This window comes from Amphiprion ocellaris, chromosome 1, assembly GCF_022539595.1.
Source record: "Amphiprion ocellaris isolate individual 3 ecotype Okinawa chromosome 1, ASM2253959v1, whole genome shotgun sequence".
In the NCBI taxonomy this organism is placed as follows: domain Eukaryota; kingdom Metazoa; phylum Chordata; class Actinopteri; family Pomacentridae; genus Amphiprion; species Amphiprion ocellaris.
The window spans coordinates 12,934,991-12,950,763 of record NC_072766.1 but is presented as its reverse complement, the minus strand read 5'-3'; the positions used below and the strand labels follow the sequence as shown (position 1 = coordinate 12,950,763).

At 40.8% G+C, this 15,773-nt stretch overlaps 1 protein-coding gene across 3 annotated transcripts in view; it reads left to right on the top strand.

The window, feature by feature from the left end:
* Window positions 1-12,915, top strand: part of cgnl1 (cingulin-like 1) — a 30,140-nt gene extending 17,225 nt beyond the window's left edge. For 2 of the 3 annotated variants that reach the window (XM_023285215.3, XM_023285214.3), the window contains exons 9-19: window positions 2,559-2,765; window positions 2,895-2,999; window positions 3,083-3,235; window positions 3,731-3,901; window positions 6,457-6,618; window positions 6,793-6,882; window positions 9,722-9,805; window positions 10,009-10,133; window positions 10,443-10,551; window positions 10,692-10,855; window positions 12,199-12,915. In XM_023285215.3, the coding sequence (XP_023140983.2) occupies window positions 2,559-2,765; window positions 2,895-2,999; window positions 3,083-3,235; window positions 3,731-3,901; window positions 6,457-6,618; window positions 6,793-6,882; window positions 9,722-9,805; window positions 10,009-10,133; window positions 10,443-10,551; window positions 10,692-10,855; window positions 12,199-12,352 (1,524 nt within the window). In that variant the 3' untranslated portion in view covers window positions 12,353-12,915. The remainder of the gene's footprint in view (window positions 1-2,558; window positions 2,766-2,894; window positions 3,000-3,082; window positions 3,236-3,730; window positions 3,902-6,456; window positions 6,619-6,792; window positions 6,883-9,721; window positions 9,806-10,008; window positions 10,134-10,442; window positions 10,552-10,691; window positions 10,856-12,198) is intronic. The other variant, XM_023285216.3, reaches the window with a different exon arrangement.
* Window positions 12,916-15,773: the final 2,858 nt, after the last annotated feature.

The following is a 15,773-nucleotide window of genomic DNA, read 5'->3' as shown; positions in this document are numbered from 1 at the left end:
ATTAGCATATATTCTTCCGTGGAATTGTACTAATACACTGAAGCCAGCTCATCTTGTCTGTGTTTTTGTGAAGGTGAAAAAGAACTGTATTGAATAGACAAATTAAACAAATCATTGTCTAATAGCTGATAAGTTTGTGTTTTATTAGGACTAATCCATCAGTGATTGTTAGGTAAACTTTAATAAGGCTTTAATACATTTAGAGAATGATTAACTCTTTGTAGCAGTGAATCAGAAAAGAATCTAGTTAGTGAAGTGTTATAAGAAATTTCCATGTATGTCTTTCTCTTTCCATGAGTAGCATTGACACAGTAGTGATGTAATGTAATAAATGTATCAGATCAAAACACATTAATGTTACAAAAGGGAAAGTCTTAATAAAAACGGGGCTCACATCACTGAGTCTAATCCTGCTTCTTCTCACGGACAGCAGCAGGGCCTCTTTCTTTCTGGCTGGGTGGCTTTGCTCATGTTTTTAACACATGTGACCCAGTGTGGGAAGTGGGACAGGAGCACAAGTGTTGGGGCTCAACTTGTTATGTTCAGCATGTTGTTAAAATGGAGCACTGGCACAATCCTGACATATACTGTCAATGCTTTATTATTGTAGTGGAAGCTGTGTTTAGCCCTACATCCTGCACAACCCCTTTTTCTTTTCTTTTTTAGTTTTCACACTGAACACAACTTCCAATCCATAGAGAAGATTTGACAACAAACATTTTAATATATGAGTTTTCAAAGCAACATGAAGAAGCTGTGTGACACAACACATCAGATCATCAGGGCCCAAAAAGATCCATTTATCCAGAATCCCCCAAATTTATTTACTCAGTATAGCCAGCTAAAACTTTAACAGAGTTTAATGAGGACAGCAGCTCTAACATCAGATTTTGTTGAGAGAGATGTCAATTCAACTTGAGGGCAATTCTGGAGACTACATTTTGTGATGCTGAAGACTTGAACTACAGTCTTTTTTTTTTGGTTTTAGGTTATTAATTCAAAAGGCTGAATTTGTTTGTGTGCTTGCTGTCTGTTACTCATTTTTATTTGCTTGGCGGATCGTGACCGTTGAGACAATGTTAGCTCAGTCCTGAGTCTGGTTCTTGCTCCTTTAACCAAACTAAATGACCCAGTGAGGCGTTGATGAGGGCGGCTCTGAAGTGACAGGGAAACAGGTCTGACTGGCCCGCCAGCAGTGAAGCAGGGAGGCACCTGTCACCTTTCTGGTACAGGTGGTGCCTCTGTTCGTGCACAGTGACGACAAGAAACGCTGACCAACAAGTGCCTTGTACATTAGTCACAAAAGGGCAGTAAGGGGTGAAAGGTTGTAGACTTTAGATTCCAGCCGAAACAAATTTGACATTTGCATGAATAAGCTACCACCATCAAAAAGCTGAGTTTCTTGTCACAGTTTTTTCGACATGCCAGTTCTTAACATATTTCCTCATACTGATTATTACAGTGTTATTTAGCAGTAAATTGTTTGTGGTCTGGGTTATTACAACAAAGCAGTTTGTAGTTCCACTGTTTGTTTTGATGTTTTTTTTCTGCTACCTTTCATGAGTGTGTCACCAGCTGATTTACACTTCAATCAGTTGGTTCCTTAAGGCAGAAGGGCGTGTGTGCTTTCATGCTTTTGTACAGACACACACACACACACACACACGTATGTAGTGTCACACTTAGATAGCAGCAATGTATGTGATGCAAAACAATGAATATCCTGCCTGTGCAGAAAGTCAGCATTGAACTTTATCAACCCTTTGACACTTTTCCACACCTTGAGCATTTGTTTGATTTAATATTTCACCTTTCAGCTGTCACATAGTGAAACAGTAACTATAGGTTCTGCAGATGCTCTCTGTTGTTTCTCTGCATCCACACTGTACATGTGCGCATAGCTCCGTGAACTGAGATAAACTGTCAAACCAGTTTTGGATCATTCCATCTTGCTGCCACAAAAGTCTTGTTGCCAAGTAGCTCTCTGCAAATCTGTTGCCTACTGATGCTGTAATTTACCAGAAGGGTGTCGTTGCTACTGAAACATTTTCCTTGTCGTGTGCTTCTTGTCAGTTGTCATTTTCCATCTCCTGTTGTTTCTCTCTGGTGTGGCGCATTTAGGCAGAGTTTTCATTCATAGACTTACAGGGCTGTTCCTTAACTCTGCCACTGACCTGCCACAGGTGCAGACTAACACCGTTTAACAACCTGTAATAATATCTACATATTTCAGAATAAGTAGTGGACACAGTACCACATCTGACTAGCAGGTCAGCCTTGATATCAATCAACAGACCCCAATGAAAACTCAGATTTAGTTGCCTTCAATTGTGGTTTATTATGAAGTGTGAGAGAATTACAGGAAGGCATTGTTATTCTGTGTGTCCACAGCAACAAATGTTCAGTGAGAAACTGAGCTCTACAAATAGCTTTTGTTATATGAGGTGTTTGAGATCGTCTCAAATGTTCCATCATGCATCATTGTTCCACACTCCGTTGAGTGTCACAGACTCCTGCTTCCTTTTAACTGAAGCCTCGTGTCTTGTTCTGATCTGCAGAGTGGTGCAGCAGTGGTCCGAGAGAAGGCTGAAGTGGAGGCAGCCAAGGGAGCAGCGGAGGGCCAAGCAGGACGGCTGACTAAAGAAGCCGAGCGACTGCGCAGGAGGACGCAGGAGCTGGAAAATGAAGTGGCCAAACTCAACCGAATCATCGATGAGGCCAAGCTACAGGAGAGCAGACTGGGAGATAAAGCTGGCCGACTTGAGGTGAGGAGCCAAAAAGTACAAAGACTGCGTTAGTCACAGAACTGCCACTGATGCAAGTTTTTTTTTATTGTTGCCGCTTTGACATTACACCGTATTAAAGTATTATGTGTCGCAATGTCTACTCTACAGAGAGAGAAAAAGCAGCTCGAAGAGTCTTTGGCTGAAATTAAAGAGCAAGAAGAGGAGATGTCACGGGCCAACCGAGCGCTGACCATCCGGCTGGAGGATGTGCAGGTAAGATTAACAGCACTGCTCTACATTCCATGTAGAGAAATGACCACAGAGCCTGAAACTGTTATTTCTGTATACATCTACAGAGGAACTTGACCAAACTGAGCAGCGACCACAAGGAGTTGGAGGAGAGGTTACAGGAGGAGAAGACTCAGAAGGAGCAGTTCAAGAACATGAAGAATGACATAGAGGATGAGAGGAGGCTGCTGGACCGTACAGTGGAGAAACTTCAGAAGGAGGTGAGTATACTTTAGCACAGCAACGTCCATCCCAGTAATAACCACATAAATAGAGCTTATCTCAGATGGTTGTCTTCAAGTTTGGGTCTGTTTCCAAGTTGCACAGCATAGTCAGTCATCAATCTGGGATTCAAATGCATTTTGTGGCCAAACATCATCTTTTGTTAAGCAAAGAATTAAGTTCTTAAATATTAATTTCTCCAATGAGTGCAGAACCAAATGCTTGATCAAAGTGAGATTTTTAAGATGAGAAAATGGTTACAGAAAAGAAAAGCATTTTCAGGTTCAAGCTAGACTAAAGAATCTTCATCAAAATCAAATAATGAAAGTAAGATTTCAGATTATAGTGTGTAGTTGAAAAGGGTTCCAGCTTGATATGCAAAGTTGATGCAGTATTTAGACTTAATAAAATACCATCAAACCAAACCTGTTTCTGAGCCACATCATTATCATCATTTTCATTGTTTTGCCTTGTTTGTCTCTCCCACCGGACAGATGAATGATATTGTGGATGCGTCGCAGTCGTCTACTCTGGAGCTCCAACAGCAGATTGATATTTATAAGGAGAAGAACCGTCGGGAGCTGACGGAGCTGCAGAGGCTCCTGAAGGAGCGAGGGCAGGAGCTGGAGAAGTACCTGCTGACTACCAAAACCCTGCAAGAAGAGGTAACATGAACTATGGCAGCGTCTGTTAACGTAATGGGTACTCAGAGAGGACACAGATTTGGAGGCTGACGTGGCTTTCGGGGAGAGAGTGGTCAGATCAAGGCCATCATTAGTCAGGCCAACTTATCCCTCCCATGCAGAGCAGCAGACGATGAGCCATTGTTCTGATTTGACCAGTTTGAACCCTTCCACCAACATCTTTCTCTTCTTTCAGAGAACGATGTCATCGCTTTGGTATTTCTGCTCCCCGCTGCCCTTTCAAACCCCAAGCATAGTATTAAAGTGAAAGAATGTAGCCCAGTCAAGTCAAAGAAAACCTCTGCTCTTTATTTAAGTGAATGTTTGTGATCATTGTTAGGGTTAGAAGAGAAATGCGTAGCTTTCTGCTGCAATCCCCTTGATGTATGGTTGTAACATCATAATAGTAAAACTTAACGTGTGACCCCTCTGCATAGTTTTCAGTCAAACAGTTTGTGCTTGTCAGCACTTTGGAATGTGGAGAATGTTTTTGTTGAAAGTAGGGATAGATGGATGTGAATAATTCATGTTAGAATGTAGGTGGCTTGTGTTGTTTTATTTCTATATCAAACATTTATTTAAGGAGGTTAGGCGGTTGACATTGTCTTTATGGTGACCACACAGAAAACAGTTTTGTAGCAAAGTAAAAGCAGAAAACCTTCAGGACGATGTGAGATATAATGTTGCATATCCAGCAATAGGGCAGAGCATCAAGGGAGAAATGCAGACAACAGTACATAAAACATCTCTGGATTCGGAACTTCTGCTCTAGCATCCATCTGCAGTTTTGTGAGACTTATCCAGTCTGTGTAATGTTCCTAAGTTAATTGATTAAAATGCTTCATTGGCAGTTTTATATATTACTGTTTTCCAAAGCATTTGAGAAAGTATGAATCTGGCACTCTGTTTCAGTGAATTTATATGTTCTGAGATTTAAAGTGGCTAAGTAACAAGAAGACAGATAAGAGCAGCAGCAGTCCCTTTATTGTTTGTGTCCTGTGCACAAAGGGAGAAGCAATACTCATAACTCTTTATTGCATGGGGAGGCAAAAGTTATTAAAGCTAATGTGCCAATGACGGAAGAGAAGAGGGTGACTGTAAGCAAAGCGATGTAGACAATGCAGTTTTCACAAACATAAAAAGAGGGGTTTGCTAATGTTTTACGAGGGAGGAAATGCATTAAACGTGTTTGTTATACCTTAAGGATACACAGAGTACTATAAATGTGACCCTGTAAACAAAGCTGTGTCTGTTTTTAATGAAAGCTCCGCTGGGTACCTTTTAACAGAGGCAGGCTGTGCTGTGATTTTTAGCCTAAGAGGCCTCCTTGCAAAGAAAAAAAGAATACTGACCATCCCTTCTGTGGGAGGAACTATTCGCTGGAAACTGGAGTTATTAGCTGCAGACTTCATTTCTCATGCATAACTTGCTGTCACACAGTTGTACTGATTTGCTGATCTGGATGTTCCAGATATGGCCTTTTATGTCATGTGATAGTAAGTGCAGTTCATATGTCAGGATGAGGTCAGCATCCAGGTTCTTCCTTTTTTCTGTCTGCATCCATGCTGATGTATCTTTGTCCAGCTGGCTCACAGGAAGAGGAGGATGTCAGTGCTGTGATATCATTGTTGTGAAAGCTGTGCTGGCTGATTCACATCCTCCTCCTCCACCTCTCCCGAGAAACCGATTGCTCTGGACCGAGCCAGTGAATCCACTTTTCCAGCTGCTCTCCAATGTCCTGTCAGTCTCCACCCATGTGAACTTGGCAGATCATTACTAAAGCTACAAGTTTAGGCTTTGCCCCTCTTTGTTTCCTTATAACATCTTATGGATTTAAATCTCTTTTTAGGGAGATTTGACCATGAAGGCTGCATAAAGGGGCGTTTTTCACTTCCCACGTCTAATGCATAAATTCATTAAGACAATAATTTCTAAACTTGCTTATAGCTATTCATGTCCTGAGAGAGGACGCACGATTATCCAGTTATTCTTACTACAATGCCATGCCTTAAATAAAGCCCTAAATATTTACATGATGAAATATATAGCAGTTCTGCAGTAATGGCCAAATATTTGTTGTGGGTGAGAAATGAGGGCAGATGATGAATTTCCCTTGTTTTAGCATTTTTTTAGCAGTGGGGGCAGTTTTCCAGCTGTGGGGGGCTCTGCTTCTGAGGGAAACACTAGCTGTGCTGAATTCTTTAGTCACTCAGGGGAACTTTATAATGTTTTCTCTGAGCGCCAACTAAATTGTTGGTCATCACCACAGCAACAATACTTGATAAGGATCAAGGTGACATATCGAACAAGGAGATGAACTTTCAACGGGAGGGCTCGGGTTAATCCGCACTTAGTGCAGAAGTATTTACAACCTGCTGAGGGTCCTTTAATGAGACACTGAACCCATACTAGACCAGCTTCATTGCTTAGGAACCAGAGTGAAAACATTCTCTGTAAAAAGATGTAGACCAAGTATGTGTATAGGACAAAATTGTTATTTTTAAGCTGTTAAAGCAAATGAATACGCTATGTTTTAGTTGTCACACCGGGAGGAGGACCTGCATCAGTGTCAGAGGGAACGAGACGAGGCAGTGCTCAGGGAACAGACGCTGGAGAAAAAGGTCCATGATCTGGAAGTGGAGGCTGAGACAAACTCCCGCACTAAAGAGGACAAATCCCGTCACATCAGGCTCATGGAGGTACATAATGATGCCAAGTAAAGCCCTGCTGATAAAGGCTTTGTCTTTAGCAGACTGTATAATGCCAAAAGACACTTGGATGCTTCAAAAGACCACACTTGTCAAAACGAAGGCCATATTTTCATAGAGAGCTGAGATGGCAACACTGAATGACTGTACGGCTTCGTTTTGCAGGACAGGATTGCTCAGCTGGAGTTAAATCTCAATGAGGAGCGTCAGAGTGGAGACCAGCTGATGGACAGGATAGACCGAGGACGAGAGCAGGTACAACACACACACACACACACACACACACACATACACACACGCTCAACACATTCTCATTATCAGTGCTCACCTGTGTCAGTGACCTGCTGTCCATGTTCACACAGACGTGTCTGTTCCATCTCAGTCTGTAAATGATATCCATATCTCCTGTTGCTTTGTCTTCCACCTCTAACATCACGACTGCAACCACTAATCTCTAAATTAAATGAACATGTGACCTCCATGTAACAGTTCCAGGTCTGAAATGTGCCCTGACAGAGTAAATGCATGGTGTTCTTGTGCAGGTTGGAGGATTATATCAGTGCATGTGTGCACTCGCCACAGTCTGTGTCTTTATTTGTAATATCCACACTCCAGAATTCTCAGTTTATTTGTGGTTTAAATGAAGTGGACAGGTTATTGCTTTGTAAGATGATCTTGCATAATCATTCAGGTTGGCTGCTTGCCAGCATGGTCTGAGAGTGTCTATCCAATTTTCATGCATCAGTCACAAAAGACCCTTCTTAGTGCACCGCCTGAGCCAAAATATACAAGCTGCCAAATGTCTCAAGTTTTCAGGTTGTGGAGTTCACTTGGAAATTACATTCAGTAACTCCAACTAGAGAACAACTCTAATTCTTGTGCTTGTGGTCAGTTTTTATATCCTTGCAAGCAAATGCTCCAGTTTTCCTTCCTCTGTGATAAAGCTGCTGACGGAGGCACTGTGAAGTAGGATTTAGATAAAGTACATGTGCTTTAAGAACTGTTGTTTGTTCATGGGAGAAATCTCACTAATCAGGGGGAGGAAGTTGACTCTGGAGTTTTTGAAGTAACACAACTTTATTGTAACCCTTATAGTTTTATGCTAATGTGTACATCTTGTGTAGCGTATATAGTTCAATGTCAGAGTTTCTTTGGTAGCTCTTTAATCTTAGATGACTGTGAGATCCAAAGACAGGCTTGTAGGATATGCCTTTGTTACAAGTCTTGGTCTGAAACTGACACCAACTCAATAGTTGTGACCAAGATTTTAAATAAAGTGTGTAGCAACATGAAGAGAACCTTAGTGTGGTTGAGCAGAGTATTTAAATCGCCTTAAATGGTTTCCCTTTTAAAAAATTCCTGGCAGAGAGAAAAGAGTGGCATTGTGACAAAGTGGCATTGGTTCAGCATGAGGCTGAGGTCGGTTGTCAAGGCAACACCCGAGCTTTGTGCGGCGAGAGTGGAGTAGGGTTGAGTGCAAGTGGTGTGTGTTTGTGAGTGTGCACACGCCTGCGTACGTGTGTGTGTGGACGAGGGGGGATGTATGGCTATGGGGTGGAGGGTTGTGGGGCTGCAGCGGAGGCAGCAGGAAGAACACCTGCGTCTCTCCTGGCACCAGGTGCTCCTCTCCTGTCTAAATGAGAGTAATCTCCCCTCTCCTCTCCTGCCGTCTCTCACAAAGCAGATTAGTTTCGCTGTATGTTCCAGTCTGCTGATTCAGCTCCCTCAAGCACTGTGCTGGGTGTACCAGTTATAGGGGCCATCGTTCATCAGGGCAGCCCACTGTCACCCACTAATTGGCATAAAATATCACCAATTCTAAGCTCCTCTCACAGAGAAAGAACCATCACTGCTGTATCGATTAGTTTTCATTCTCTCTTCTTTTGAACTAGGCTGTCACCAAACAGTCATGCAGTCAGGCCTCTCTCAGTTCATCTGGTGTGCAGTGAGTCGATGTGTGATAACACCAGTATTAACGGAATAGTTTGACATTTTGGGAAATAGAGTTCACTTTTTTCTTGAGAGTTAGATGAAATGACCTACACTACTATCACAACTGTTAACTTCAAGGCTATCAGATGGTCATCTTATCAGCCTGACTGATGTATTAGTTAGTCAGTATTTTCCGCTAGATATTGGCCTGTCACAGATACACCAGTACCGTATATCAGACAGTCTTTTTACAGAACATAGTGCAGAAAAAGATGTTTTGGGTAATTTAGAAATGGTGTCATCATGTAGCAGCTCTGACTCCATTGTTTACAGTCCTCTCTGTACTGTCTGCAGCACATGTAGCAGAGAGTGGAGAGTTAAGATTTGTCTTTTTAACTAGTTTGTGAAATACATTGCTGCAGAGTTAATAAACAATGACCCCATGTTTTTTTTGTTTCAATTTGACTCCATATTGGCTAATATATCGCTATTAGAATTGCTTACTACCTAAAGTTTGAGCCTTAAAATCCAGTATCAGTGGGATTCTACTTACCTTATATGTAGGATACAGTGAAAACAACTAACCCCATGAGCAAATGTGCTTCCAGCATCTCTAGGTCAGACTATACACACATTTGTATACAGCCACAACTAGTCATTATTACATTTTTAAGGATGTATAAAGTTTTAGAGGCGTTGATAGTTGAATATTTTTTTACCTCTAGACAGAAACAGTCGAGCTGTTTCCATTTTTTTGTTAAGCTAAGGTAATAGGCTGCTTGTCGTAGCTTTATATTTATGTGTCAGACACCTGCATCTGTGTTAAATACGAATCATTTATATGCTATCTACAGTTACATGTTCTTTATAGAGACTACTGTCTTTGTTTTTTGTTTTGTTTTGTTTCTTTGTGTTGCAACCTGCTTACACTGAGAGTTAACATGACAATCATAACCAAAGTTAGAATGCAGTCAAGCAAGAAAATCCAGCTCACCAATTAACCTGGGCTCTTCCAGCATGAACTCCTCTATTGTTTAGCATTTGACTCACAGAGCGCCGCAGTGGTTTCTGTTGTGAGTGAGACTCAGACAGCATCCGATAATAATTGTTGTCAGACTGTGTGGGACTGTAGTGGTGACAGTGTCTGGACTCGGCTTGACAGGTGGAGCAGATGAGAAATGAACTCCTGCAGGAGAGGGCTAGCAGACAGGACCTGGAGTGTGACAAGATGGCTCTGGAGAGACAGGTACACACTCTCCTGTCTGGAGGATACCAGCTACACACTGCGTTACCCCACAAACTCATTTCATTCACATTTTCATCACTTTCATTCTTATGTATCCATTCTATAATTAGTACACCGTGTTATTCTCTGCACACAAATATGATTCCGGCATAAACGTACATTTGTAAAGCACCTCAATGCATCTCTCTCCCTGCCACCTCTAGACTAAAGATCTGAAGACCAGAGTAGCTCATCTAGAAGGTTCCCAGAAGTCCAACAAAGAGGGCCTGGTATCTCAGCTGGAAAATCGCATACAGGAGCTGGAGGAGAGGCTGGAGGGGGAGGAAAGGTGAGACAAAGGCTCCGACTGGGAATAGGGAGGAAAGGTGCTGTGGTTAAGGTGATGGAAGAGAAAGGATTTATGGGGGAGGCTGACTGGAAAGTAGAGAGTTTGATTAGGTCGGGGATGGCGGAGAGTTTATACTTGGACACTGATGGATTTAGGATACAAAGTGGGAGCTTACATTGGAGCAGAGGTACTCAAGGTAATCAAACCCAGCAGAAAATCTGAGCAGCTCTTAATTCTTTGAGTTATAAAATGTCAGAATTATGTGCTGCGTTTTATGTGTGATGATGTATTGCGCTGCATGTGTCTCAGGGAGCGGGCCAACCTGCAGCTGGCAAACCGCAGGCTGGAGAGAAAGGTTAAAGAGATGATGATGCAAGTTGAAGAAGAACATCACTCAATGCAAGATCAAAAGGACCAAGTATGCAACACACACTCATTTTCACACTTAGTTGTTTAACTCAATTTACATACAGACCGTGAATTAAAGGAATAGCAGACATCTGTGTGTCAGCCCTCGTTGAACCCTTTTAACTATGGGGTTCTGGTTTCTTCTTGAAGTTGAATCTGCGTCTGAAAGCCTTGAAGAGGCAGATGGATGAGGCAGAAGAGGAGATCGACCGACTGGAGCACGGCAAGAAGAAGCTGCAGAGAGACCTGGATGAGCAACAGGAGGCCAACGAGCAGCTCCAGAGTCAGCTCAAAGCTCTGCGAAGTGAGATGAGGTAAACAAACGAACCGGCGTTCGTCATCAGTAACAAACAAGGCAGAGCTTTAAAGGAAGAAATCAAACACGAGCATCCTCAGATTCTCAGTTGTTAGAATAATAATTTAAAAAGTAATAATAATAGTAATATAGTGGTCCCTCACCACATTGCGGTCTCACTGTATCCTGGATTTTTAAATTGCATTTGGTGTCGTGGAATTTTCGCTATATTGCGGGATTTTGCGGTATATAGGTGTTTTTATACATTTATTATTGTGGCGAGCAGCACTGAAGAACCACGCTGGAGAAAGGATATCTGCCTTTTATGCACTCTGCAACTGACAGTCGCTTTTATTTTAACACACACAGAGAACAACTATGAAAAATGTAGCAGGAAGTCATCAAACACACTTCACACTCACTCCTGACAACAAAACACTTAAGCAAACTGACTAGGCTGACTAAACCACCAAAACACAATAAAACACAAACACTAATAGCACTGTAACACTAACATAAACCACAATAATGACCTTTAAACCCCCAGTACCCCGAACTCCCATGGTGCATTGAAGCACCACAGTTCAGTCATAGTGACCGGCTCTACGTTATTTTAATTATTTTTGCGGTATAATAAGCACTTTCTAGCCCAAGAAAATGAAAGCAGTATAGGAAATATATTAAAAAGCATAATTAAAACATATTAAAAGAATATTTAATTGAAATAAAATGCATAGTACAGCGCTGGGCTCTGATCATAGACTGTATAATGGCACTGATTGGCTCAGCGACTGTACATCAGTCTCCTCTGTCTCCTGTGTGTAGCAGCACTCAGCATCTCACCTTGTCCATTTCACATCGACATCTGATCGCTGCTCATAGTGTTGCCCTGCGGTTTATAAAGCCTTAAAATATAACCAAAGCGATAGACGAGGGACCACTGTAATAGTAGTAATGATAATAATAGTGCACAGCTATATGCATAGCAACTTTTGAAAACAAAGTTACAAAATGCTTTACAATATAAAATGTTAAATTAGAAAACAATTGAACAAATAAATAAGGTCACTACAAGTCAAGATCACGCCTTTATAAAGCACATCTAAGACAACAGCTGCTGCACCAAAATGTTTTCCAGTAAAAAGGATTATGAACGTCATTATAAAAGTAACGTAACAAGGCTAAACATTGCAGCTAAAACCCTGTAGTGTTATTTAATGTGATTTTACATTAGTAACTTACCCAACTAATATAAAAACTGTGACTAAAACCCTATAGTGTTATTATTTTCAGAGACAGACATCCCTGTTTTGTTTTTGTTTTTTTCAAACACACATATAAAATACAGTTTTTCTCATCCAGGCGTAAGAGCACTTCTGCTCCGCTGCTCAACAACCTGGATGATGACGACGACGACGATGACATCAGCACCGACGGGGAAACGTACTTCAGCTCCTCCTCAGGGTACAAACGCTCCTCAAGTCAGGACAACATCTTGTCGACCTTCACTTTATAAACAAACTCTGACGTCGGGAATAAAGCTGCTTTACTCACATCACTGTTGGACCAAACGGCTGGAGATCCATGCCATGTGCTTCTGTAGATATTACACTGAACCGGCTGTGTGGATATTAAGAGACTTTGCCGCTAAGTGAGATAAATTGAATTATTTTTGGTGAAAATCCTCACCTCAGCAGAGTTCATTTAATTCTCGGTGCCGTCTCCATGTCTGTAAATTCACTCAGTATTATTTGAGCAGCTCTTTGATTAATGGGTGAAATCATTGAAGTTTTCCTTCTGTCCCGTAGAAATCACATGTATATACTCTTTAAGTTTGACATTCCCACATGAAGTCCTGCATTCCGACCTCGTTAGTTCTACTAATGGATTACACATGCTTGTCAATGATTATTCTAGCTTTAGCAAACTTGAAAACTGTCTTTAATGCACTGTAAACCAATGCAACCAGTACTGCCTTGAAGTTGTTACCACTTACTTTTTTATGCCTATCATATATGTTAAAATCACACAGTATCTGAATATAAATTTGTATCATCCAAATAAATAAACTATATTTGCTTTTTTTTTTTTTTTTTTAATGAATGAAAATCAAATCCGAATATATGAAGTGAGTTGTGCCAGGATATTTTTTTTTTATTTATTCGTTTATATAGGTTTTTTTTTAGGGAACAATAAATGAGGGACTTTGTACACAGCAGTTTTTATACCGTTTTGTATCATTTGATGACTAATAATATAAGATCCATACAATTGTAGCATCATTCATCACACAGGTTAATTCTGTTATCAGTAACTTACTTAATCATCTCAGATTCAGACTTTATGCAGTTACAACAACAAAGCTGCAAACATTAAAACCAATCACTTCAGACGGTTTTATACACTTTGATTTTACTTCTATCTCGGGTTTTTCTCTCCTAACTGGGGCCTGAGCGTGGTGTGAGTCTGTTTAACCTCATATGTGTGTATCTGAATTAAAACCTCCATCAAACAGTCTCAGATTCTCCTCTAACAGAACGAGGGACTTTCCTGACATAAACTGACAATCATTGTTTTGCTACACTGTGATGATTTGCACTGTGTTGAATATAAGTGGAGGGAGAGTGGACCGAGACTAATTCCTGCCGCTACCTCTCTGTACACGACTGTATGTTTATAAATCCTGCTGAGACTAAAATAAAAGTAATTTCAGTTACTCTCACATCCCTCTTTCTTGGTGAATAAATAGACATATTTAAAACATAAAAACACTGTTTAGAATCATTTGTGTTTTAATTTTAAGTACCTAACTATAAACTCTCCATGTTGCATCCCTCAGGTCAAGTATAAATAGTATTATGTGAGTTATGTGTAGCTGGTTTCATTTCATGTCTTCATGCTTTTAAGAATTAAAAGCACATAAGATTTCAGTGTTGGAACGTAACCAAGTAAATTTACTCAAATACTGCGCTACTACATACTTGTACAAATCTGATGTACTACGCTTGAGTCGTCTCCTTTTCGTGACACTTCTACTCCCTGTACTTCAGAACTCCTTCACTTATTTTACTTTACAAATCAAGATGTTTGCACACGAATTATACAAAGAACTTTCATTTTAAATAGTAGTTTAGAGGACTTGTGATAACATTTTGAATTTTTATATATTTTTTTAATTTATAAAAAAAAAATCAGAAATTGATGGAGAAAATCATCTGCAGATGAACCTGCTATAAATTAAATAATTAGTTACTGCAACAATAAACCCTGCTTTTACATTAATGTATCAGTAATAATAATCAAATTGTATAATATTTAGTAGTTTAATTGTTATAGGAGACATGTTTATGCATTTCACTTTAATACTTAAGGTACATTTTTTCTTACAGTAGAGTTTGGTATTTGGATGGAAATCCTTTCTCCAATATTTAAGGTGACCACAAATACACGTTCCTGGGTTCTAGTCTCAAACATTCATTACTCTGCTCAGTGAAGAATAAACATTGAAGTTTAAAAAAAAGGCAAAACATTTTCGATTGATTGATTAAATAATCAATATATTTTTAAGAATTAGAAAGTTATTGGTTAAGGGCGACATATTAAGTTATCACTTAGATGAAAGTATTATCAGAAAAATGTGAAATGAAAACATTATTATACAGAATGGTCCTTTTTGGAGTGTTTTAGAAAATCATATTTCATTTTTGTGACCTATGTATGAGCTTACATGCAGTATTTTAATGTGAGTGTATCAAGTGAACTTTAACTGTTCACACACTGATCATGCTGTATTTTTTAATTAGAAAGTGAAGAAATCTGCCAGTTTACCGTAATTTCCGGACTATTGGGCGCACCGGAATATAAGCCTCACCCACTAAATTTAAAAAGAAAAAAAGTTTTGTACACATACAAGCCGCACCTGACTATAAGCCGCAGGTGTCCACGTTGTAACATGAGATATTTACACAGAAAGATTTTTTTTTAAACTTTTAATTAAAGTATGCTTTTTCCGAACAGTGCCTGTAACGTCGCAGTAAAACGAATGGAGTCAGTTCACGCTGCCGACTCCAACGTCTCACCATTGATTCACTGATATCAAGCTTACGCTCTATTTCCTTCTTCGACAGGCAGATCGGTTGCCTTTAACTTAAAAACTGTGTTTCCGACCCGATTCTGCCGGCCGCCGAACCGCGGTTGGGCAGCCTCGGGTCGTGCTAGCCTGCTTAGCTCAGCGGTTGGGCAGCCTCGGGTAGCGTTAGCCCGCTTAGCTTAGCGGTTGGGCAGCCTCGGGTAGCGCTAGCCCGCTTAGCTTAGCGGTTGGGCAGCCTCGGGTAGCGCTAGCCCGCTTAGCTTAGCGGTTGGGCAACCTCGGGTAGCGCTAGCCCACTTAGCTTAGCAGTTGGGCAGCCTCGGGTAGCGCTAGCCCGCTTAGCTTAGCGGGGCTCGTTAATGGTAACCGCCAGATATAAGTCCGGACAAACTTTTCAGGGGGAGAATGAGGCACTTTATTGAACCAGCAGCAACTGTCCACGTGCACTAGCTTCCCACTCTTGTCCTGTATAACTGGCTGTATCATCATGGTGCATCTCACTATGCCTCCGCTTCCACACTCATCTCTGCAACACACACACCTGTAGCGCTCCTCCTCACGTCACACTCACACACATATACACACACACACATCGCAACCTGCCGAGGGTAAAGGAGAGCAGACTCGGCCTGCAACAGCTGCATCATATGCATTTCTTTGTGTGTTTTCCATGATGAGGGTGTGTGCATGAAGCGCAAAATGACTGATTTGAAGAATTTAGTGTTAGTGTGTTTGATTTAATTCGAACAGTTTCATCGGTCCACTGTGACCTGTTCGGTAATTTTATTAGTCTGATGTGACGAGGCTAAATGCATTGATGGCATGAAGCTCGCACGTAAAATTCTAT